The 26,329-nt window shown below is 35.8% G+C and overlaps 1 protein-coding gene across 2 annotated transcripts; it reads right to left on the reverse strand.

Annotated features, from left to right (window-relative positions):
- Positions 1-1,274: 1,274 nt before the first annotated feature.
- LOC113234764 (YLP motif-containing protein 1-like) lies at positions 1,275-23,369 on the reverse strand. Of its 2 annotated transcripts, XM_026470233.1 has the most exons (14): positions 23,206-23,369; positions 18,566-18,835; positions 17,909-18,052; positions 16,719-17,602; positions 15,813-15,930; positions 15,202-15,375; positions 13,504-13,694; positions 11,281-11,447; positions 11,073-11,179; positions 10,667-10,777; positions 10,046-10,134; positions 6,077-6,161; positions 3,509-3,638; positions 1,275-2,383 (listed from the first exon to the last, which is right to left on the reverse strand). In XM_026470233.1, the coding sequence occupies exons 1-14, from the start codon at positions 23,367-23,369 to the stop codon at positions 2,357-2,359; spliced, it is 2,661 nt and encodes an 886-aa protein (XP_026326018.1). In that variant the 3' UTR covers positions 1,275-2,356. The 2 variants fall into 2 exon arrangements, with proteins under 2 accessions (XP_026326018.1, XP_026326019.1); XM_026470234.1 differs by lacking the exons at positions 1,275-2,383; positions 3,509-3,638 and adding an exon at positions 4,508-4,526.
- Positions 23,370-26,329: the final 2,960 nt, after the last annotated feature.

Here is a 26,329-nt window from a genome sequence, read left to right on the forward strand (position 1 = left end):
TATGACAATTTTCACAGTTTTTTTTATGTGGTAGACTAGTTTTGCAGAGTTCCCTACTAAGATTTCCATTTAGAAGATAACCCCTATCAATCGATTAGATTCTTATTTAGTTGATAAAAGACATGTCAAACAGTAGAGTAGGTAACATTACGAAACAGAAGGCTTTATGTAACATGTTTTTTTAACATTTGCAATATGAATACAGAAAAACATTAGTGACATCAGCAATAAGCAATTAAGGTTTGCATAAAATGGTTAAGTCCCAAATCTACATAATCATCGAAAACGAAAACTAATATCAAATGTTGACACATTTTAGATTTGATTTTTAGGTCATAAAGCGTTGATTTTCATTAATAAAAGACACGGTCGTCGTCCCAAAATCAGTTTACAAATAGGGACTTATCGCGCAACATACATACAAGAAAAAATACAGTCGATGAGAACTGTTTCCTTTTTTTCAGAACTCGGTTCAAAAATTTACTAAACCATCAGTTATTTTTTATTCCGGACGTGGCAACACGTAGAGTGCAGCTTAGTATATTTGTGGAGATTGAAGAACGGTAGTAACAAAATCAGGTCCTCTACATCTGAAACTGTAGTAAATGTACCCACTATAAAAATTAAAAAATAACTTTCATAAAAATTGTTCATTAAAATGAAGGTATTATTAAAGATTTAATTAAAATATCATGTGGAAATATCGTGGTTTGACTGCCTATACGTGGTTTGACAGTAAGTATGGAAACCTACTTTTAAAACAGTCTAGTTTCTCCCGGGATTTTCGAGACCGCTTCGAGTCTCGATACTTTTTTCCGGGACGCATGCACGCAATGCAGCGAGATAAAAGCCCTACAATTTCTTTATAAAAACTTGCTTCCATTCCATAATGCCATTCCGGCAATATAAATTGACCTTTACGGTAGCGCTGGATACAAAATGTTCGGGCAAAGTGCCCTCTGATGACGTATTATGCTCTAAATACTGGCAACGAGCCTATCTGCCGTTCGAACTTGGGAAATGGAAGAATATTGTCGCCTTTTATTCCAAAGAATTCCAATAATTAATCACTATCAAAGTAAAATGAAAATAATGATTAAATACAGTTAAAATCGTTTATTGAGAGTTAACAATACTTTGCCAAATAACGTACTTACTTATTATAATACAAGTTACACTAAATAAAATGGAAGTAAGTCTTAGCTATAATCTCGAAGATTTATTTCCAACGACCATTTTAAAACACCAGTTGATTAACATTTCTAACACTAAAAAAAATCCTTGTATTAATTTGGGTTAACCAGTTAAATTTGAACCCGCGCCATGTTGCAAAATAACAAATTTAAAATGACGACGTCAAAAGCATTATGGTCACCATTTCTTGTCAAAATGAAACTTATAGTACTTTGTTGATATTCTTTATACTTTGTATTGTTTTACAATGTTTTTTTGCTGTAAACTAATAAACTATAAGTAAATAATTATTCTATAATTTAATATTACGAACAAAATGTAATAAAATTCCAACGTGTATTCACCTTTACACGTCTAACATCTGGCCATGGGTCTCGCTCGTCTAAGGGCTATACGTCGTTCCACGCCAAAATGCGGCAATTTGTGATATAAAACATGTGAAATTCATAGAGCATTAATTTGTTTAACTACATATTATATAAAAACACATTAATTACACTACAAGAGAAAACATACATTATTTAGAAATTCGTGTACAAAACCCACAAAACAACGTAGGTAATAAATGTGGATCCCTTAAGCGGCAGAACCGCACTAGAACTGCATTACAGGAGAATAACTACAAAACGATTATTGAAACGACATAGTAATATACGGATTTGTCTTCACGATCTATAGTTTCAGCCTGATTTAACCGATGGATCGATAGTATATCTTTATGTCGTTAACGATTAACTTGAAAGCCATGGGAGTAGCGACGGATCGATAAGATTATCGTGACTATCTCGGTCAAAACGAGGAATCGTAAGTATATGGGGGTCTTAACAACGCTATAGTGGCTTTATTAATTGGGACACTGCACGCATATGCAATTTTGACGCACAATACTGTTTGTCATCTTGCCCAGAGCAGTTCCACCTTTAGAAGTTTTACGGCCGGATAATCCTTTAGAAAGATAATGGCAGGTTCTAAAAAGATGTCCTGTTGATTATTATTTGATTGGTGACCTCATGCGTGTTATATACAATACAGCGACGTATACAGGCAGTGAATAAAGTATATATCATAATTTCATTGGAATTTGGCTGCCAAGCATTTTTTATAATAATAAGCGAACTTTGGTCATGATCCCTAAGCTTTCACTGCAGCTGTTATGATCTTCTCAATAGTATGGTCTTCGAGGATTATTCTGTGAAAGAAAGAAAATCATTTATTTACAAATTAATAACTAGTACAGTACTCAAAAGGATGACGACTGAAGTAGAAAAGTGACAAAATGATCTAAATCAAAATACAAAAAGAAATCTATGAACTTAGAAGTAAATATTCAAGTAAAATACAATACCTTTCTCCTGGACCTAACGTTAGTCGTTAATTACCTCGTGGGAAGAAAGTTGGAGAAAGGAAGGAGTCCTGTTCATGTAGGATCGAAACAAGACTTACTCTCCATAACTATTTATATCACATCTTCACGATTGTTTATAATTTTGTTAAACTTATGTAAAGTGAGTGGCACCCCTTTAGAGCGTTCTTCACTTTACTTTTACATAGTTAATAATAAAACCCACCGACCGCCGCTTGAAATGCATACAAATGAGTATTTTGGATGAGATTTCAATAGCAAACGAAAGAGTATCTAAGTGTAAGGATTTGAAAGAGGGCTTAAAATTGCGATTTCGGAAATTTTAAATATGCTTATGTAGGGAAAATCTCCAGTATGACACAATTGAATAAATCGATTAATTCAATTAATTAATCGATTTGTAGTTGGCATTACAATTGGCCATCACTAAACCGTCTATGGCCGGGTCAGTGACTTGTTTGTTTATATTTTGTTGAAAATGGATTGAAACGAAGTATAGAATAATAAAAGTAAAAGAAAACTAAAAAAACCGACCTCATGAGATCGTGGAATTACATCTATTTGCCAAGTTTTATTGAAACCGGATTTATCCCCTAGTTTGCCACCCTTAAGAGGTGGAATATTTTATTCAAATTTAAATGGAATCACATCTGAGGTACCACCCTCTTTCCAACAAGAAATGAATCATCAAAATCGGTTCATAAATAGTTATCGCGTGACATACATACAAAAAAATACAATCGAATAGAGAACCTCCTCCTTTTTTTGAGATAAAAATACGTTTTTCATACAAAACTGAGTGCATTCTTACTTGGGCGTGAAACATGTAATTATATTTAGATCATTTTAATATACATTGGGCGTTAAGCGCTTTTCCCATTGTAGTTTGCTGGGTCTTAAGAGGTTAAATTTCTAATTCTAATGTCATATCGGAGAGAGCGAGAAACTTACCAATGGATTAGGTCTAAATCTATAAGCGAGCATCATTCGCTTCCTGTACGCGTCGAACTCGTCGTCTTCCGGGGACACGATATCGGATGCAGAAGCGCCTAGGCCCATATTTGCCACTGGTTGGTTTGCTCTGCACAATTCAAGTTAAACGATAGTAGAAAAAAAATAGAACCATGGACCAATACTCAAGAGGATTGCTATTCGCGATACAAGACAACGTAGCCGGGTATTTAGTACCGTAGTAGATGTCGCGACGAGTACGAAATAGCTATTTTCGTAACTAATTTGTTTTACATTGACGAGATGCAATTTATTAAAGCTACTCTAATTTCCGGTGATAACAGACAAATCAACTAGATGGCGCTTATTGCACAGATTTTTATGGATACTGCCGGTTATTCTTTTATTTTAATTAACCCAATTAGTCGCGCTAAAAAAGTTACGCAATTGGTCGCGTGGGGTGTGCGACACCCCAAAATAGACTCGTGAAATAAAATACAAAATACACGCAAAATTAGACTTTTATTAATGACAATATTTGAACAGTTATTTTCTAGCTTACATTACAGATAGTCTTTCTGACTGATAAAACATACTATTAATAAAAAAACAACAATATTCGTAACAGCTTATTTTCTTCACCACAATTTTGGCAGGCTAGTATCGTGTGATCAATGCACATATGTTTTAAGCCTTTCGAACATTCTGTCTTGATTTTTTGGTCCTTGATTCTAGGACATATATGGCATTGTTTATATAAAGGCGACCGGACTGCTCTAGATGCCGACTCAGGACCTCCACTTTCAAGCCCCTTGTAATATTGTGTATTTTGCAGCGGTCGAGGTGGTGTGCGAATACCTTCGTTTTCATTTTCGCTTTGTTATTATGCACAATTATGGTCATTTCATAATGACTTCATGAAGTTGTTCACCTTCAGAAGCACTATCAACAGCTTCTTCGTCTTTCAATTGCTGCACGATCTCATAAACAGTCAATTCATGTGGCATTTTACAGCTACCTCAAAACAAAATACAAAAAAACACCACATTACAACAAAATCTTTAAAATGCCATTATATTCGTTGTACATATGTCACTACAATGTATTTTTGTCCACCTGTCTTACTTAAATACGTAATAATAAAAAAATATATTTACTTATGGAGTTCTTAGGTTTTGGCGATTGTTACACATAGGAAATGAAACTATTTTTCCGGATTTAAATCGCGTATATTTGTTTTTTCAAACAAACCGACGTTTCGGGCCCTTTACAGGTCCCATGGTCACGGTTGACTGAGGTGGTAATAATAAATTGAACTTAATAAAAATTCATTCAATAAAATAATTTGTAAAACTTAATGTAGCGTAAATTGGAACGTTTTCTTTGTAAAATTAAAAATAAGGTATTTAATTAATAACCTATTGTAACTGTAGCGAAAAAATAGGGTGGTTTGCATTACTATTAGACAAAACTGTTTGAAGACTGTACGCAGTTACGAACCTGAAGACAGGCGCTGTAACTTCAAATTTAAAAAAATTATGAGCCTAGAAACCTGCAACGGTGTGTGAAACACCCCACGCGACCAATTATGGGTTAAGATTAGCGCCATCTACCCATATTATCAAGCATTAATTTTTAAATTAATTTGTAACACAATCCCGTCCTGATACGCGTATTTGTCAATGAACAAAAAAATATTCTAGCTTATAATCAATATTTGAATTATATTACAAAGAAACAAGTGAGTACTTATATTTCATATTAAAGAGGAATTAATTGATATCTACGGCCATTAACGTAATTTATACTACTTCCAGGCTATTGATCAGCGCCGTCCAGATATAGGACGGGATTTTGACTTTTTTCAGAGTTACGATCTGTATGGAGATTAGCAGTCCTATTGAGTTATGGGTTCATGATAGAACAAATTCATGGTTAATAAAAAAAGGCGTGTCAAAAGTATGAACCTGGAGATACTGCTACAGTAAAGTACTTAGTCAATGGTTATCTGTATATTATAATATGTCCCTATTTGTTAAAATTATAAAACTATAATTTATTTTTGACGTAAATATACGAATGTACTTAGTTAATGGTCCAATTATAATTTAATTTTTACGATATAAATGTATGAATAATGTATAATAATAGTCTTAAGAACAATAATATAATATCTACGTTAACTTATTGCGTTCAAATTTAAAATGTACTAATTTGAGATATTAAACACCACATGGATAATATTACAGAATATAATTTTTGCACTCCAAAGTAGCAAAATAAGGCACTTTTGATTTTTGAGGTTTTGCGCGAGATAATTGGCCATAACGTACAAAGCGCAAAATGGCGGACTGAGCTCAAGTAAATGGAACTCCGCGTATTGTTGGCATACGTGTGACGCCCACTAAGCACTTCTATTGTATTTGTTATTCTGTGCCCTGGATGGATGTCCACGATAGGGGTCTTGTCCTTTGTCTTTGTTTGTTTTGTCTTGTAAATAATTAGACATTTATTTTATACCTTTTTTAACTATGATTGATTTATTATTTCAAAACATACTAAACTTACTTGTTAATAGGTTCGACAATCCCAGTGCCCTCAGCGCCGAGGCCTTGTCCCTCGTTCCACCCAAGTTTTTGCAGCATCTTGAAGCCTAGAATATAAAAGATACCATATTCAGTATTTTGAAACCTAGGAAATACAGTTAAAAAAAAGTCCACCATACACGATAAGAATTTTGATAAAATAGTGGTTTGTGTCGCTAGAAACCCAAATAGTATATTTAGAGTGAGGGTGCAGACTACTGCTTTCTATTACTTAAGATATCGCTTCGCTTCGCTGTAGAATGTAACGCCTGATATGGAAATAATTTTCATCCTGAATGTAAGATTTTAATTTTCAATCCACCCTACGACGAAAATCATTAGAAGGCGCTTGTCAGGCTAGTCGGCTTATTCTACATTTACAAAATCTTAAATTTCGATCTTTTTGTAGCGCTATGTTGTGGAGCATTCAGTTCAAATCTCATGACTAAAATTCAAATTTCATTATTCTCTAGGTCCTAGAGTCTAGGGAATAAAACACGGTTTAAGCTTGCCACCGAAACTAGGTAGAGAAAACGAACCCTAAAATTACTCCGTTAGACTATTAAATTAGGGGAAAAAATTTGTTCACACAAAGCGCGCGAAGAATCGATACTCAGTATCAGGAACAAAAATATAGTTGTTTGTCATCATAGTTGCAATCGCCAACGGAAATACTGTCTCGGACATTTATGATATGATTTCATATCTGAATAAATTTCCACATTCCAGAACTAGACTCTTGGCAAGACGTTATTCACGTTACCGAAACATGAATTTGGCATAGTAGTTGTAGACAGATATTCAAATTACGAGCATTTTATATTTTTTGATTGCATACTGAGTGAATACTCAGTTATTTTTTACGTTTGCGTAATTTTTCGGTTTCTCTTGCAGTGAGACAGGGTAGAAAGTACAGTACACTAGAAGTACACTACATGTCGAATTGCTTTCATTAGTTACCGGTTGACCTTTCTAGCCCGTATTAATAAGTCCGTTTTAAATATAGGACCATTATTAAAATACTACTTAAGTCCCATGCCTTTACCAATAAATAAAACTTTGCGTTTATATCAACGGTTACTCACTGATTAGTGAGTACGCATCATTTTTGCGAGTTTTTTAAAGTTTCGCTCATTAATCATGCATGGATTACGTTACAACGTATAGAGTGAATTTACGATTTTCAAAGCAAATAATAGGGGTTAAAGTATGAAATTGCCGATTTGTACTGAAAATCTAAATTGTTTATTTTTTAAATTTTTAACAAATTTATTTAATCAAAATAGTTGCCATTATTATCTATACATTGCTGCCATCTAATGGGAAGGTTATTAATGCCTTTGCGATAGAACTCCGACGATCTAGACTGCACAAACTGTGTGAAAGCATTTTGTACTGCCTCCTGGGAAGAAAACTTCTTGTCACGTAGATAATTGTCCAAATCACGAAAAAAATGGTAGTCCGTTGGAGCAAGGTCTGGTGAATACGGAGGATGACGAATGGTTTCTAACTGCAGTTCCTGAAGGGTCAAAATGGTTTCTCGTGCTGTGTGAGGTCTCGCGTTGTCGTGGAGCAATAATGGTGAAGATCGATTCATGAGTCGGGGCTGTTTTACTGCTAGTTTTGTCAACATGGTTCGGAGTTCGGCACAATAGACATCTGCCGTTATTGCTTGACCAGATCAGAGAAAACTATAGTGAATAACACCATGTTGAGACCACCAAACAGTTACCATTACCTTTTTATTGGTAAGTTTTGCTTTAGGACACTGTTGTGGCATTTGACCTGGGGTCAGCCATTGCATTTTTCTTTTCCGGTTATCATAAAGAATCCACTTTTCATCACATGTTACAATTCGATCCAATATTCCTTCATTTCTGTACCGGTTCAACAAGGCAACACAAGTTTCTACACGCGTTTCTTTCTGCAGATCAGTCAAATCATGAGGCACCCATTTTTCGTATTTTTTTATTTTATTGATTTGACGCAAGTGAGTCAATATTGTGGGTAAGGTAACGTTAAACCATGCCGCTAATTCCTGGGTAGTTTGACTAGGATCGGCTTCCACTATCTCTCTTAATTCATCGTTATTCACCTGTGTGGGCGGTCTTCCTCGTGCCTCGTTCTTTAAGTCGAAATTTCCATCACGAAAGCGTTTAAACCAAAATCGCACGGTGCGTTCATTAGTAGACCCCTCTCCAAACGCAGCATTGATATTGCGGGCTGTTTCTGCCGCGTTAGTTCCGCGTCGGAACTCGTATTCAAAAATCACTCGAATTTTCGCAGTATCCATCTTTCTTGTCTAAATTGAATAACAAAAACAATTGAAAGTCGATATTCAAATGTTTCAAATTTAAAAAAAAAAATCACAGAAACCATTTGAAAAAAGTTTCATTCGAAAACCTCAAACCATGAAGATTCTATGAAAATTCAAAGAACCTATTGCAATAAAACGGCAATTTCATACTTTAACCCCTAATATTAAAGCCCCAAATCATGTACCTCCAGTACGGTTTAATGGAGTAGACCACAAAAGAGTCGCCCGAGTACAAATATCTCGGGCACGTAAATAAACACCGTAAACACGATAGTGATGTCGAAAGAGTGCATAGAGCGCTGGCGGTACGGGGCAATATGCTTGCTCGAAGATTTACTTTGCAAGTCGTTTTACACGAGCTGTCTGTGGATTTCGTACAACAGGTATCTACATTACTCTGCGCGTACAATACAATAACATCTGCAGGGCCTTGTTGGGGATGTCGTGCTTCTGCAGCGCGTCGGGGATGTTTGCCGAAACCCGTATTGATGATTTTTTCGCGATCATGCCGAAAAAGGCGATGTTTCTAAGATGCAGATTGCGCTGCAGTACCAACAGATTTTTCCATCCAAAAATATTGGATGGAATTACTCCTGAAAGTACATACCCATAACCGAAATAACCGTTTCGGAAAGTTTATATTGTGTTCTACTTGTTTTTTCAATATAATCTACTCACTTCGTAACCTAATTTTAAAAACAATTGTTTCTAACTGACTACTAATTATAACTATATATGATGAATATTCGTCACACAGCACTTAGGGCGCCTTCAAATGAGACGCTTATAGAAGCGCTGTAGCAGCGCCATTACTGATTTTGATACATTATTTAGAAGCGCAGTTAAAGCGCCAATGTCGTGACACCATTTTTGCTGTCACAATTAGTGAACTAAAAATTACGCTAGACGCGCGGCTGCTGCTTCACTGCAGCGTTTCTAGAAGCGTCTGATTTGAAGCTAAAGCTATTATTTTTCATTTACATATTTTTAATCAAGTGCGGAATCTTGTTCACTTGATATAGTATCATTAAGGACATCAACGATTTAGTCTTAGTGCGTTTGCGTACTGCATCCGGTTCGTATAGAGTTCCGAATCCGAGACTATGCAAATCAGAAAACTCGAGAGTCACTCGGATGTCGCTTGTGCACTAAGTCCGATTGGAGTCCTGGAACATACGAACATCGCTTGTACACCAAGAGATAAAATTACACTTTGAATACCTGTGACATTTAAAATGGCACTTTGGATACCTGTGACATTTTGGACCGTCATTTCTCGAAACAGATACGAATCGAATGTATTGCGCAAACGGTCTTATAATACAGAGAGTGAATGAATTAACGAAATATTTTTTATTACACGTTAAAAATTACAAAGACAACATAGAAATGCAATGTGGGTATAACAGAATAAGCACATATTCAACATGCGGCATTATTACTAAATTGCAATTTCTTCCAAGCACGCTTAGCTTAGATATTTAGTAGTTGCAAAGGGTTTTAGAGGAGCTGGAGGGTAAATTTAATAACTGATTTAAGAGCTTTTTATTAATACGGATTTGAGAAAAATAACCGATATCCCCGACAAACTATGTAGGTATTAATAACAATGCGAAATGTTAAGTCATGACTTACCAACATTGTCCTCTTTAAGTTTGAATTCTTTGTAATCACTGAGGTCTGGCTCCTTGCCACTTTTCACCGCCGAGTACTTTTCCATGAATCTGTAATAGTGCATTATTAAATAGGAAAAAAAGTACGGGTTCGAGATACGAGGCATGACTTCTAGGCTAAGGATTCTCGCAATTGTAATTTCTGTCGAGGTATATTAAAAAAAGAGCAATGTGTGTGTAAAGGTCTTTTCGCGATTTCAGAGAGGTCCCCTACGTAAAAGTGTTTTCTTTGGAATTTAATTTCTCATTATTATTATTATTTAATTTCTCATATTTCTTATTATTGTCGCTTTCAAAAAATCTGGGATGCACCAGATTTTTTATATTAGTCACTATGATTCTGTCTATTATAGAAGAGAGCTACACTTAGTACAGTACGCTACAGTCAGATATACACTGTCACAGTTTCCAAGCTTTATTTTTGCAAAACATAAGAAAATAGTGTTGCATACTTGAGCTTCTCCCCGAGCGTAAAAAGTTAAAAAATCACTCTTGAAAATACACTACAGCGAGAAATTGCTTGTTTCATATTCTGAGTGGAAATATATGTTCTTTTATAAAGCACATAATAATATGCACTTACTTTTTCAGTTCTTCCGGAGGCAAGAAATCACCTATATGGTGTTTGCCAGCAGCTTGTTTCGTCAACTCATCTGCCCATTTCTGTGTTGCAAACATTTCTTTTGCACGAAGCCTGTAATAAACGTTACGACAATTTAATTTCAAATACAACACATATACGCTACAATCTCGGAAAAACAAAGGTCTCTATGTTTAAATAACATAGTAATAAAACATTGATATTTATTTATCTTTCTTTCTTTTACTCGTTACGTGAACGCAAACTTTGTGTCTGAAATAATGTATGGACTAAAGTGTTCAATAGAACATCCTTGGATATTATGTATATTTGAACAGATCGAGTAACCTTCTATATTTAGCCTGTGCGTTATTCTTTTCCAAGTACATCACATTCTTCAATTAATTACCTATGTTCCCAAGTGCCGTCCGCAGTATCTTCGTCGCTGTCATACTCGTATTTGTGCTTACCGGCTGCCGCCAGTCGCTCCACCTCCTGCCTTTTCTTTAGCATATCCTGAAAATTAATTATGATCACTGTGTTATTTATTTCCCTGCCTTAGTATGTGTGTGCTGTTGATACTCAATAAAAATCTGTATAAAGAAGAGCCAACATACCTGATACAACAGATTAAGTTTAAAGTTATCTTCGCACTTCTTCCAATCCTCAACACTCAAATTTGTTGTACCATAGTTTGTAAGAGCGTATTGCATTAACGCTTGGTTGGTTCGGTTCATCGTAGTCAGTTTTATTCCTTCCTCGTCAATTTTTGCAAGTTTTGTACCTGATATTTATAAAAATGAATTCTTAATACGTCATCCTTCAAAGAGACGAACGTGTGTGAAAAATCTTACAAATGGTGACAGCGTTGTGGTACGTTCTAATCATGATGGAATTTTCGATGGCCCGAGACATATCATGTGAAATTTCTTCATTTCATCACTTATTTTTATATCTACACCTATATTTACATCATTAACCATCTAGTCACTGAAAGTGGCGACATAAGAATTGTTGTTTTTTTTAATGAAAAGATTGAAGTCGCAAACCCTCAGTCCCCTGGTGTATCGCAACTCCCGAATGGACTGGAAAATATTGTTTAAAAGCTGAATTTTTGAATTTCTAATTGATGCTTGGCAATTCAGCTTTTAAACTTCTAAGTTGTCTTGCTATTTTAAAGTCAAGAATGAAGCAGTTATGGTCACGAAAGTACAATCAGGGTCGTATTCCAGAACTTTACTCAATGCTCAAGTCAGGACTTGAGTATGATTTCTAGCGCTTTAAATCATACTCAAGTCCTGACTTGAGCATTGAGTAGAGTTCTAGAATATGACCCTCAGTCTATTGCTTATTTTACACCCAAAGTCTTTTAAATACTTTCGTCGCTGCAATTTGTTGTCAGTCTCCTGGAGAAAATGTGACTCCAAAATTATCACAAATAGTACTCTATGCGTGCAATTTTGCTATTCCGAAAAATCGTAACACTTCGTGAAGTTCGCATCAAACCGCAAATGATAACACGGCACGCGTTCAGTTCGTCAGTGCGGTGCCTCAAATTATGTCGCGATCACTCAAACGTTCAGTTCCCTGGTGAGTGTTTTCGTCAGTAACCAAACTCAGATGGTTGATATTTTTAGTATAGACATAATAGTCATTACACAGTAAATGAAGTGGCGGATTGAAAAGGTCTAACAGATTCACAGTTGAAATCGGTCCCCTGTATGTTTGTCCCTTATTCACGTAGGTAACTGAAAACCAGGCACAGGCTAATGTGTTTTCAAGCTCTAACCATCAGAATTTTACGAAAATGTGACCCCGTCCACATTGACCAGAACGTATTTTATAATTAGTACGTTGTAGTTTTAGTTAAGTACTTTTATTACCTATACAGAAACATTACTTAGTGATTTATTGAGACTGAAAAATTAATTTACAACAGATTTTGCACGTTTTCTGCTTAGCCAAAACTAAGAAATAAGCTATTTTAATTTGATTTCTTTCGTTTTATATACGTTTCCTGATTATGTTATCAGCCCCTGACCGACTTTAAAAAAAGGAGGTGGTTCTCAATTCGACTGTTTTTATTGTTTCGTATTTTTATGTATGTTGCGCGCTAACTCCGGCTAACTTGTGAACCGATTTTGGTGATTCTTTTTTGTAGGAATGAGGATACCTCAGATGTGGTCCCATTTAAATTTAAAGAAAATATTCCACATTTAAGGATGGCAAACTAGTGGATAAATGACTTTTGAGGTCGGTTTTTTTAGTACTCTGTACTAAGATTATTATTTCAAATCGTCATAATTCGCATATTTTTGTTTTTTTACTGTCCGTCTTACGAAACATTACGAATATTTTCACAAACACGCAAGACTAATTTACGAACTAAAATAGGGAAAAAATGGTAGGCCAGAATTTTGTCATCGTGATTAGAACTGCCCTTGTGCCAAAATAGCAGTAAAAGGAAATTATATTTTTGAACTTAATAGAATACAGGTGTTCAGATATGTACAGTAAATAAATAATAACAAAAAAGTAAACATTTATTAAAAATGTAACGTAATGGTATTGTTAATTCATATTTGATTGTGCTTTTTCCCCTTTTCTTCTGAATGTAAGTTTGATGGTCATTTCCATCAATGTAAGTCTCCTGTGTGGAGAGGATTTTAACCTATCACATGATCAATGATCTCGACAAGTACTTCACAAGTTTTAATTTCGCGAACCCTTTCCGATATTGTCATTTTTCGTAGAACATTATAGCAAGTAATAAAAGTCAATTTGAGTCAATTTTCTCATTTACTTTTACTTTTATTTAATTACTCTATTTCTCAACTTACCCGTTGGAACAAGAGTGCCCGGCATAGGCACTACAACACCCGGCGGCTTAATATCGGCTGATGGCGGTTCATCACTCCATCGAGATTTCTTCCTTTTACGCCTTTCCCTTCTTGCCTCTGGCTCCTCGTCACTTTGGGAACTCGTATGCTCCCTCTTTACTTGGCTCCATGGGTACTGAGATTCTGTATAGCTGGAATATTTTGTAAAATTTCTCGTCACGCGTCAATATAACAAATAAATATTACCAATTACCGTTTTGCTAGGTAAAGGCATAATGCATGCTCACGTATCATAAGAGCTGCATAAGGTTTTGCAAATGTAAACATGCGTGGGCGAAAATATAAGGAGCTGTCCCAAAGCGCGTATCAAATTATTATATTTATAAATTATTAGATAGGTCTCGATTAGAGTTCCGTTTTATAGGGACGCAGAATGTCATACAAATATCGCACATGAAATCAAACACGATTTGAACAATAAATTATTGAATGGAACCAAATTTATTTAACTGCTTCTGTGGCCGAACGGTTAGCATGCTAGTCTGCAACGCAGAGGTCACGGGTTCGATTCTCCGGCCTCCTAATCTTAAATATTTCTCTATTTGTATGGCCTACGTTCATTTCTCTCTTGAGCTTGGGTGTAATTTGTAGTTGTTTATCTGTTTCCATGGCACTCGCGATACAGGGTTTCCTTAGTCCAGGGTTATGTGTGCAATATTATTATTATAATAAATTTCTGTTCTCGTTTATAATTGGATAACCAATATTATGCATAAATAAAAACAATCCCATTATTCGCAACAAAATTCATTCAGTATTTTTTTTTTCAAAAAGTATGTTCTCAATTCCGTCATTTTTTAATTACGACAAATTTTAGTTAGACAAGTTTTATTTTTTTATTTGGTTTGTGCGATATAATACAACAATTGTGCTTTAACCAGCACATATTTTAGGTTGGATGTAAAACTATAAAATGATGGTCTTACATAACACTTGGGACAACATTTTTCATTCTGTTTAACTATATTGAAAAATTCATATTACATTTGTTAGATGTACAGTTAATAGTACATCTACCAACTATAACTGCATTTGTAAGAGTAAGGAAATGTATCGTCGCCTTACTCTCTTAAACTCGTATCTTAAAGCACAAAGTTACTGAAATGCAAAAAATGGATTGTATATACAAAATTTGCAGACTGATTCACATCACATTTCCTTCATATTCACACACTGCCTTTTGCCTATTCTTAAAGTAGGTAATGCATCCACATTAACATCCCTGATAAGAAATTTAAAATAAATACAAAGTTTTGCCATCTCCTGATAATCACTCTTTATAGGAGTTTGTGAAAGTAAGGCATCGGTACGGAACACATTCTATATAAATATATGTATAGGAAATGTCATATAGAACTGGTCAACTTTGTGTCAGAGGGTGACGGGCGCAATAACAGTGCCTCTCAGATCTTTGCAATTTAAAGCTTTGAGTGGCACTGCAACATTTATGGATCGACGTGTCGCTTACCAATTGACCCACGACTTGTTGATCCCGTCACTTGATATCATAAAAATAAGCGTCCTTGAATAAGAGAGGTAATTTAGACATTGTCAACATTAGCTCGGCAATATAATTACAACTACATTTCGACTAAGAAACTACAGACTACACTAAATAAAGCTCTATTTCGTACATACCCGTCCTTACTTTCTTCCCTGACTCCTGACTTGCTGTCATTGCTGTCATCATCCATACAGAACTCCGGTTCATACTTATCCTCGGGTCTCACTTCTGGCTTCTTTTCATCCTTCATAATCTTTACTAAGTTCCTGAACGCCTTATATTCCGCGCTATTCGGGTTGTGAAGAAACCTGCAATAATATTAACTAATACAGATTGGGGAATAAGGGAAATATTATATGCTTTTAAGGTTTCATCAACCTGGAAATAAGGTGAGACCGTGCTATGAACTCTTCAATTTTAAAACGTTTCATTGTCAATACTACTTTTAATATGTTTGGTATCACTTTTAATGTACGCTTTTAATGATTAAAATGTCCTGTAATAGGAATTATATTTATGCCATTGCTATATTTGGAGTTACTTACGTGGACAGTTATAATGGTCAGTTTGATTGTACAATTTCATGTCATGTTCTTTCTTATCAAACATCCGTTAATGATACCATTAAAGATTATCGTTACTGTGTTATCCATGACACGGTCTCACCACATTTTAAGTTATAGAAATAAAAGTATAAAAGATCACGTATCCTCCTGTCGGGAATATTGGGTACCAGTGGCATTACCACAAATTTTGGTCTTGTGAGTGTATTGCTTTCAGGACATTTTCCCAGTGGTCCCCGTTGGTGGCCACCTCGGAGGCCGCGCGGTGCACCGATGGCGGGAACGCATCTGGAGAGAGAACTGCACACCACGAGTCAGCATTGTGTCGGCCGTCGCCACGCGAACCCGCCATAACATTCACAGATATATCAGTCAATTTTCTGCCCCGTAATTGTGAAATATATGTCAAGTACATATTCAAATAAATGTTGAATCCATATCAAATAGGAACTAATAAAAATTTTGCCGACTTCATAAATCTATTATTATATTAGATTTTTAATTACATCAAATATTATAGTCATAATAGCTAGAATAATAGTCAATAATAACGCATGCGAAGAACAATCCTTGTGACCGAAAAAGGGCTCTATAAATTATGTGTATAATGTTTAAATTGGAAATTTACAGAGAATTTACATCGTGGTCATGGATATGAATCTTGTTACTTAATAGCTTTAAATAATTTACTAATCTTTGTATTGCACAGAAATTCCACTTTTTAATGTCAATATATATTTCTCTCATTTTTACAACATATTTCTAGCTAATTCATAGAGATGTTATTGATATCTGTGAATCAGGCATTGGGTGCAAAGCTCGAAGAATAACCCCATAAACTTTTTTCATAAAACGAAGTGCTACAACTAGTATTTATTTTTCATAGAGAAAGAGCAAGGCAATACAAATTATATTAGACTGTTACATGTAGCATTTCATTTTAGATTCTCCACTTGAGACTTTTCAAGTCGCAATTTCGTGTTTTCGTATAGAATAGTCCCATGAAGAAGCAAACCTTTGCATTAATACCCGAATTAGAGATAAAAATGCAAAGCTGTTCGCAAGATAATTATTCTGGCAATTGTTACCTTGAGTCACGATTGGTGGTGCTGGTATATTGCCCGGATCGAGGTCTTTCGGTTTCGGGATGTGGTTCAGAGGCAGAGGCATGGGCGGCGGAATGTTCTGCAGCTTCATTGGCTCCGGTGGAGGAATCGAAGGAGCGTCCAAGGGTTTTGGCTCAGGAATTGTATGAAGAGACATTGTATTAGGTGGCATTGAGTTCGGAGGCATGAAAGGCATGTTAGGACCGTTCCCATTACCGAAATTAGGCCCATTTGGTCCGAAAGGAGGACGTGGTCCCATAAACGGCATATTACCGTTGGGATTTGGTGGCATCATTGAGTTAGGACCAGTATGTCCCATGGGACCGTTAGGGCGCATAGGTACGTTAGGACCCATTGGGCCGTTGTGAACCATCGGACCCATTGGACCATTAGGACCCATTGGACCATGAGGGCCCATTGGACCATTGGGACCCATTGGACCATTCGGACCCATTGGACCATTGGGACCCATTGGACCATTAGGACCCATAGGAAACGGAGGGCCGAAAAACGGAGGCATAGGAGGACCATTCGGTCCTGGGGGCATATTAGGACCACACATATTAGGTGGCATAGCACCAGGGCCATTAGGGCCCATAAAATTCGGTGGCATAGGAAAATTAGGCGGACCAGCCATGAATGGAGGCATTGGACCTCTAGGAGGCATTGGCCCACCAGGGGGCATATTCATAATTGGCCCTCCCGGACCCATATTAGGACCAGGCCCCATACCAGGTGCAGGTCCCATGTTTGATCTAGGGCCCATATTTGAACCCGGACCTATGCTATGTCCAGGAACCATAGTCCTAGGACCCATTGGCCTCATAGGGCCAGAACCCATTGGACCAGGACCCATAGGACCAGGACCCATAGGACCAGGGCCCATAGGACCAGGGCCCATAGGACCAGGCCCCATAGGACCAGGTCCCATAGGACCCGGGCCCATAGGACCAGGGCCCATAGGACCAGGACCCATAGGGCCAGGACCCATAGGTCCAGGTCCCATGGGACCATGACCCATAGGACCAGAGCCCATGGGACCAGGGCCAATGGGACCAGGGCCCATGGGACCTGGACCCATTGATCCAAGGCCCATGGGGCCTGGCCCAGGTTTAGACTCATCATCAGATGAGCCTCTATACACATGCCAATTACTTTCACTGTTTTCAGGAGATTGATCCTCAGGAGGCCTAACAGGGATTTGCATGAGGGAAGGGATCTGTTTGTCTGAGAGTTTCTTTCTGTCTTCTACAACTGGAGTCATTGGGCTGTGTGTACGGTTGCGACCTCTATCACTCCATCTACGGTGTCTTTCCCTGAGAATGAGATAACAGTACATCACTTTCTTTAATAAACTTCTAGAATCAAATGATAACAAACATTGACTTACAATTATATGGACGTCGGGTCCGCGCTAAAAAGTGTCCGAAATTATAGGGCGTTAAAATCGTATACAGAGCGTCATTCACGCTTTAGTCTTCGTTTGTTCGACTGACAGCGAAGCAAGCAAAATTAGACAGTATTGCGATGACATTACAATTTAAATTCAACGTTTTAGCTTTTTCATATTCCTTTACATGTCACTACGTTTAAATAGGTTGACTTGGGACATTTTTTTCGTGGTTTTTGTATTAGACCCGTCATCCATTTATTTGTAAGTCAATGATAACAAATATTACTTTCATCTTCATGATTCAAAACATATTGTCACAATTGCACTGAAAACCATTTAGGTGAGATAGTTTGTAAACGCGCGCGCGCGTGCGTGTGTGCGTGCCTACATTACTAATGAAAACCGCGACTAATATAACTACTTTTTTTTTAATTACCTAGATCGATCTCCAGTTCTCTTGTCAAGAAGATCTCTCTCATGATAATCTCCAGAGTGTTCCCTATCACTCTCCACGTCATTATCATGCATTTCCTGTCTTTGTGCTTCATTTTTAACTCTTTCCTCTTCAAGGGTCTTTTGTTTTTCTTTCTCCTCTTTTTCTTCTTTGTCCTGTTTTTGTTTTTCCAGTAATGCCTTGAATTGACTCATGAAACTACCATCGTTTGAGAAAATGTTAGCAGTTCCCTTATCATCTTTGGTGCAAGTACTGTAAAAAAAAAAATTTTATCTGACCATAAGTACACATAAAAAATCTACTTAAAATGAGACAAAGATCATAACAGGTACTAATCACAAAGTATCTGTCTCTACTGAAGACAATTTACACCACTCGTCCTGTGGAAGAAAGACATGATAGTCTGTATGTATGTATATATAAACATAGATTAGGCAAATTGCAAAGAATTATGGATCTAACATTGACCTACCATCTAAAATAAAAATAGGTAAGAACCATTGGCCATCCAGCAATTAAAAAGTGCTACACTAAGGATATCCAATAACGAGCATATCGCACTGCAATTACAGTAGTGTCGTTGCTCAAAATTATAGTTAATATTACAGTTAAAGTTATAGTTTTATGAAGGGATTCATTTTTATGGACAACTCATGCTTGACCAAAAAATTAACTACGCCAAAATTGTTTTTAAAAAAAGAATGGTTTCTAAATCAGTTACCTTGTATCTTTTATGGTTATGGATTTCCCTGTACTGCCTCATTAAAAAAACACTATGTTCTCGTTTATTAATGGATAATTAAAAATAATGATAAATAGAAAACACATTATTGGCAATAAGATCCATTTAGTTTATTTTTATTTTCAAATTGTGTTTTTTCAATTCCACAATTTTCAGTTACGACACTGTTGTAATAGCAGTTCACATATCGCACCCCTCATGGAAGAATGGCATAAGTGAAGTTACGAAAAACATGTTTATAGCTCCATCAGATACAGAAAAATATAACCCACATCCTCAGTCATTCTTGTAACTCTATCTACAACATTAGTCGCTACAATATTAGTCGTCGATGTGGGTTATATTTTTCTGTATCTAATGTAGCAATAAACGTTTATGACGTAACTCATGCAATTCATCCATGAGGGGTGCGATATTATTTGAACCAAATACTGTTTCAGAAGTCATTTATGCCTATTCTAAAAATACTGGACTCATGTACTCGCATGCATATTAGCATGCCAATATCAGATTATATACTTACCTTATAATAGATTTTTTCTTCATGCTACTTACTTTTGCAACTTTTCCTACCTCACACTTTAAAGCATCCACATACGAAATGCCAAGGGGATAATGTTCAACACAAATAATACCATATTGGTACTTTCCATAATAGGTAATGTACACAAAAATTCGTGGAGAGTGAATATCTATGTATTTGAACTAATGTTTTCCCAAATTGGGGCCAACTTGTGATGCAAATATTTAGAGACTCATTGAGAATAATAATGTACATTACCTAATGATCTGCTAATGAAAAAAATTTGCATAGAGGTTTTGGAAATAACCAGAAGTACAGGAGTCTAATTATCAAACCTGAAAAACAGTCTGACACTCATGTGTACATGTCAACAATTCACATTTCAATACTTAATAATTTTTCAAGTTAATGGATTTGAAAATGAATAGATTTGACATATCATGTTCAAGTTCATACTGAATTTCTATTTAGTATGGCTATGAAATTAATTAAGTAATACTGAAAACAAATCTATACACTACAGCTAGATTAACTAAGCTTGTAATAATGTAACAGAATAATCCCTATCAGTATACATATATTATATAATCTTTTTCACATAGTATGGGTATGGTGAAGTTTGGAATTTGAAATACCTAGGGATATAGTGATTTAGAAAGAAATGAAAAAATAACTATTAAATATCTTATCGAGATAATGAAAAATGAAGAAAGAATCAAATTAAACAATAATTTAAGAACAAACAAAAACATAATTAATTTTACTTATCGAGTTCTTAGGTTTTGGCGATTGTTACACATAGAAAATGAAACTATACAGGTCCCATGGTCAACCGTGACCATGGGCCCTGTAAAGGGCCCGAAACGTAGGTTTGTTTGAAAAAACAAATATACGCGATTTAAATCCGGAAAAATAATTTCATTATTAATTTTACTTCATTATTATGTCACCAAAAAACAACATGTAAATCAAAAAGTCAACAACAAACCAAAAAGTTAACAACAACAACAAAATTTAACAACTATTCCAAAAAGCCAAACAAAGCTGAAAACAAAAGAAAATGACGGGCATACATGGCATATACACATATAAGGCATATGCACTTAATGGGAGATCCATGATTTGACAAGATAGCCAATTCAATCAATTCTATGGTGTAGATTTATATGAATAAATATTCCATTTTAAATACAAGTCGGGGTAATTATTTTTATCACTTCATTTTCTATCTACTCAATTTTTTCTAACATTACAACCGCTACGAATATCCTTTGGTTTGGAATTATAACAAATTTAATACTTTTAAAAATTTGAAATGTCACAATACACATCCTATATGAAATAAACTATAAGTACTTATCTCATCTCCACTATAACTATGAGTGGTGGCATATGACATTACTGAAAAAAGTATAAGTATCCATAAGTCTATGTAAATAGCAGTGGCGAGGCATGAAAATTTTCGTTCATAGTAAAGCTGGTTCAAAAAAATCACCTATCTTGACAAAAACTTTTATTTTTTCGTATAATAATCGAATTGGACTAAAGGGGCCATTTAGAAATAAATAGTACAAAAAAAAACAAAAATGTGGTACCTGTTAAAAAAGTCTTGAAAAGACGTCTTGGCGAAACTCAAAACAACATTTATTAACAGACAAGACTCTATCAAGTTAATTTCACTGATTCCATAACACTAAATATAAAATTTTGTTACTTTATTACATTATTTTAACAATTAATTACTTGTAAACAAACTTTCATATCGCGACAATCGCGACAAGTGAATGCAATTGCCACTTTAATATGTTATTATAATATTTGTATAATAGTAAAACAAGTTTTTTCCTAAGAAACATATTGGCGGTAAGTTAGTACGGGTCTTTAGAAATCAGCCTTGACACTATATGCCTTAAGGTTTAACTTTGAGTGAATATTCGATCATAAGTCCATAATTAGCGGGTTACTGGCGAGCCGTTTCTACCAATGTATGATAGCAGATTTTTGAATTTTGAAATGAAATGAAAGTCGAAAAATTACCGGCTTAACTCGGGCTGTGATTGGTTAAAAAGATCCATCAGGAAGCACCATATTATCAAGCGCAGGTTACTTACTACATGTTTATTAATGAATATTTTGAGTAAAGTTTTAAGTAGTGGGGTATGCGCGCAGTCTCCTACAGTGTTTTGATTATACGTGGAAAATTTTAGGCAAGCCGGTGGGAATGGAGTTATACGGATGCCTCACAACTAGTATATAGAGTACTATATAATGAGCACAGATCTATAAATGATGTTTCACATTGAACTAATGCTTGTTACCACATTTTTTTACTAGCCAACTTTGTTTTTACAAATTAGCACATTTATTTGGATACATTATAATGATTAAGATAATTTTAGAACTGTGCAAATATCTTTACAATAGTATCTCGAAGAACCTATACAAAAGTTTACTTACTTTGGTCATGGGGTATCAATTCATATATATTAACTTTAGTACACATATAAAACTGTATATGGCGACACTTGGATGAAATAAAAAATATAGAGAACCTCAAACATTTGAGGTAAATCATATTAGATAAGAAGTATAACATAAAAAATGAAAGAACTATATTTTAGGAATGTTCAATTAAAATTCATTAATAATTATGTAAATTGGTGAAAACTGTTGTTGAAAAGATAACAAAATTAAGGTTTCTTTATACTTTTTAATTTGTTTGTTTCCAATCAATTGTATAGATGGCATTTATATTAATTTAGTTACAAGACTAAGTGACATTTTAGCCCTGATTTTTACTGTAAAATATTAAAATCACAGAATCAGCTTCTTTGCGATTTTGTTATATTATGATTTTGATACATCACAGCGGGTTTTATTGATCAGCATTAAAATTCAAAATAAGCATCCAAATAAGCAGAGTAACAAGTGCAACATTTCTTTATATGAAATTGGGTATCTATACTAGAGTATTTATTATGTTATATGTGCTATGGGTGATGAGGTGGGTGAATATTTAATTATTTTTATTTATGTATATATTTAAGCACATCAACAGTTAATACTTTATTATCTTTAATGTTCAATATTTGCAATACAAACACTGTATTTGTAGGTGTGTGTGATGGTTCAGCATTATGGCCGAATGAAAAAAACTGCAAACGACGTACTTTTCAAGAACTGGTGGGCCACATACAACAATAGTTAATATAAATGAGAAAAAATAAGCGGTACTTGGAAAAATATGGAATCATTCCTGAAATTCGTGAAACGACAAGCATTTTTATCAACATTCAGTTTTACTTTTACACACCAGGTATTCCATTTATTTAGCTGCATTCAGTAAAAATAACTCACTTAGTAAGTTTAGCTTGAGCCGCCAAAGCTGCTGCTTGCTTTTGAGCCTCAAGTTTGGCTTGGATCTCCATTTTCTTCTTCTCGATTATTTGTTCCTGTTTCGTCATTTGAGCCCATCTTGTACTTAGCGCTGACTTATTCTTATTATCCTTGAAATGAATCATTGTTGTAAATTACAATATTTCACATGGATTTCAAGATATAATTTCAATAAATTCGTGAAAAAGCACCTCCATCGCTCATCCATCCACGATCACAGAATATAATAATTTCTTTGCACGTCCATCTGTCAAAATCAAAATGAGTGAGCTATATGAGTGAATGAATTTCGGAGTTGGAGTATAATAATGTTTATGCTATGGATCGATACTTGTCGCAAATGCTCGATGAACCACGATAAATCAATTTTCTTAGAAACACTTCTGCAGTGCCAGCACTTCCATTCCTGTATTACTTTACTCCCTTTGGCCAGCAAAGTTGTGGCCAGCAAATGGTGGAAATGTTTTCAAGTCTTTACTTAAGTTAGGTGCATTCGAGTACTTGCGAGTGCCTTTGAGTGCCCGAGTGCCTTTGAGTGCTTTTGAGTATCTTTGAGTGGAAGGCACTCGCGAGCTCTCAAAGGCACGCGCTGGCACTCACAGGCACTAGCGGGCACTCAAACGCACTCAGAGGCACTCAAAGGCGCTCGCGGGCACTCCTGGCTTTCGCGGGCACTCAAAGTCTCTCGCGGGCACTCCTGGCTCTCGCGGGCTCTCAGAGGCAGTCGCACGCACACCTTGCTACCTCGCATATCTTTGGTGGAATCGCAGCCTAATCGAATCTTGAATATTACATTACAGGCGAATTTCTCGGTGAGGAAGCGCCCTTATTCTATTTACGAAGCTGAACAAATGTACAAAAATTAGCTGATTAATATTGTGTGAAGACAATTTTTTTTAACAAACTACGCATTTAAATAATAATACAGGTTCAAAAAGACAGGGATTTATGGTACTTAAAAGGATTCTTTTTATCACTGCTTATAGAAAAAAGGTATAACAAGCAATATACTACACGTACATTCCATATAATTGTATCAATGTTCACAATTAAGTAATTACTAAATATAAATAATAAATATAGTAAATATATATAAATAGGAATAGCTAGAAAGGCTGACTAGTGTAGCAACTTTTTTTACAAGTTTGTACACCGCTGGATGGCATATTTCCTAGAGACTTGACGCGATAAATTCTACAGCGGAAATGTAAAAAATCAAATCAAATGTAGTTTCTATTGTGCGGTGATATTTTTTTTACTTGCTTTGACGGAAGGGACTGCTTGTGGATAGCGCCCTTCTAAGGAATGATTAAATTTAGCGATGGGCGAGTCGAGTTACATAAGTCGATTAACTCGAATTACTCCCACGAGTTACTTTTTTATGATCTCGAGCTAACACGCTTCGGTATTCGGTACCCGCCCCGCCGAGCTAAAGTTGCTAAAGTTCGATAATTCACACAGCTCAATGCGCAGCGGCTACTCGTTCAGTGACCTTCGGAGCACGTTCGAGTTGTGAGTGACGGTGAGACGAGTTATTTAACTCGAGTTATTCCCACAACGAGTCAACTCAAGTTACTTGTTATGTACTCGAGCTAGCTCGGTGCGGTTCCTGCCGAGTCGAATATTTCATTCATACAACGCGTCGGCAATTAATTACGCTAAATTCAATACATAACGATGTATTTGCCGAAAACTTGCAAATTGTGTTTCTCTTCCCCCAAAACTACGGAGTAAAAGGAATAGTACGTCGTATTTGATAAGAGGGTAGTTTAATAATTTACAATATTAATTTTGTATGCGCTGATCATAAATAGGTATTACTTAAACATGGTAATATCGACTGTGAACTGGCAACCGGTACTATCTCAATTTTGACAAGTTTGCTTTTTAAGGGTCGTATTCCAGAACTGTACTCAATGCTCAAGTCAGGATTTGAGCATGATTTCAAGCACTGGAAATACGACCCTAATGGCAAGGACTTGAGTATGATTTCTAGTGCTTTGAATTATACTCAAGTCCTGACTTGAGCATTGAGTAGAGTTCTGTAATATACGACCCTAAGGATCGTATTCTAGAACTCTACTCAATGCAGTCACGATTGCACTGGAAATACGATCCTAATGGCAGGGACTTGAGTATGATTTCGAGTGCTTTAAACCATACTCAAATTCTGACTTGAGCATTGAGTAGAGTTCTAGAATACGGCCCTAAGATTATTTTCTTCACCTGTAAAGTTGTCAAAATCTCAATTTTACTATCTCAATAGTACCTTAGACGACGGGAAAAAAATGAATAGTACCGATTGCTAGTTCACAGTCGATAGGCTATTAGTACAGTCACTTCCTAGTGAGTTGGAAACTTAACCATTGCATGTTACCAAAAATCAGTCTATGTGTACGCGGTTCGTAGTGAGCCAACAATAACCAGCGTGCTGATTTTGATTCAAATCGGAACGAACCGATCGGGTAGTTTCGAAATCAGATGGGTTTCTGAGCGAGAAGATGAACCTGATTCCCACTATATCTTTCTAATTTGTGAGCTAAATCAGCTATTGTTTCGATTAGAAATGTCAAAAGTTTCCGATCGGCAAGTTGTGAATCGCAATTATGCGCCTCGAATCGGAAAAGACGCAGTTTCCGATAGGGATAGGCAATCAAGCTGTTGATGCGTTTCCGAGCGAGATGATGAACCTGATTCCTACTGTATCTTTCTAATTTGTGAGTTAAATAAACTATTGTTCCGATTTGAAATGTCAAACCATATTAATGATACCCTCTCTAAGGTAGTTAATGCTAACAATTTATTTTTTAATGCCAAGAAGACAAAATGTGTTAAATTTGAATTACCACCTAACGTAAAATCGACTAGTCCAAGCATAGAAATAAACGGAGTTAAGCATAGAAATAAAAGTTAGACCTTGTTAATAAAGCAGCCTTCTTGCGAGTGACCTTAGATAGTAAACTTCAATGGTTTCCACATATATCTTCCCTGGCCAGCAGATTAAGCTCCGCTGCATACGCAGTCCGCAGAATACGTAAGCTTACTGATGTTAGTACTGCTAGATTAGTTTTAGTTACTTCCATAG

This window comes from Hyposmocoma kahamanoa, unplaced genomic scaffold (assembly GCF_003589595.1).
Source record: "Hyposmocoma kahamanoa isolate Upper Pololo Valley unplaced genomic scaffold, ASM358959v1 86, whole genome shotgun sequence".
Taxonomy (NCBI): Eukaryota; Metazoa; Arthropoda; class Insecta; order Lepidoptera; family Cosmopterigidae; genus Hyposmocoma; species Hyposmocoma kahamanoa.

What these genes read in the sequence shown, in the direction of transcription:
- LOC113234764 (XM_026470233.1), bottom strand. Translation starts at nt 23,369, where the DNA reads ATGATTCATTTCAAGGATAATAAGAATAAGTCAGCGCTAAGTACAAGA. An exon ending in AGAACTGGAGATCGATCTAG is followed by an intron (nt 18,053 to 18,565) that starts GTAATTAAAAAA and finishes TCTCATTCTCAG; the next exon opens with GGAAAGACACCGTAGATGGA. An exon ending in TCACAAGACCAAAATTTGTG is followed by an intron (nt 15,376 to 15,812) that starts GTAATGCCACTG and finishes ATATTATTGCAG; the next exon opens with GTTTCTTCACAACCCGAATA.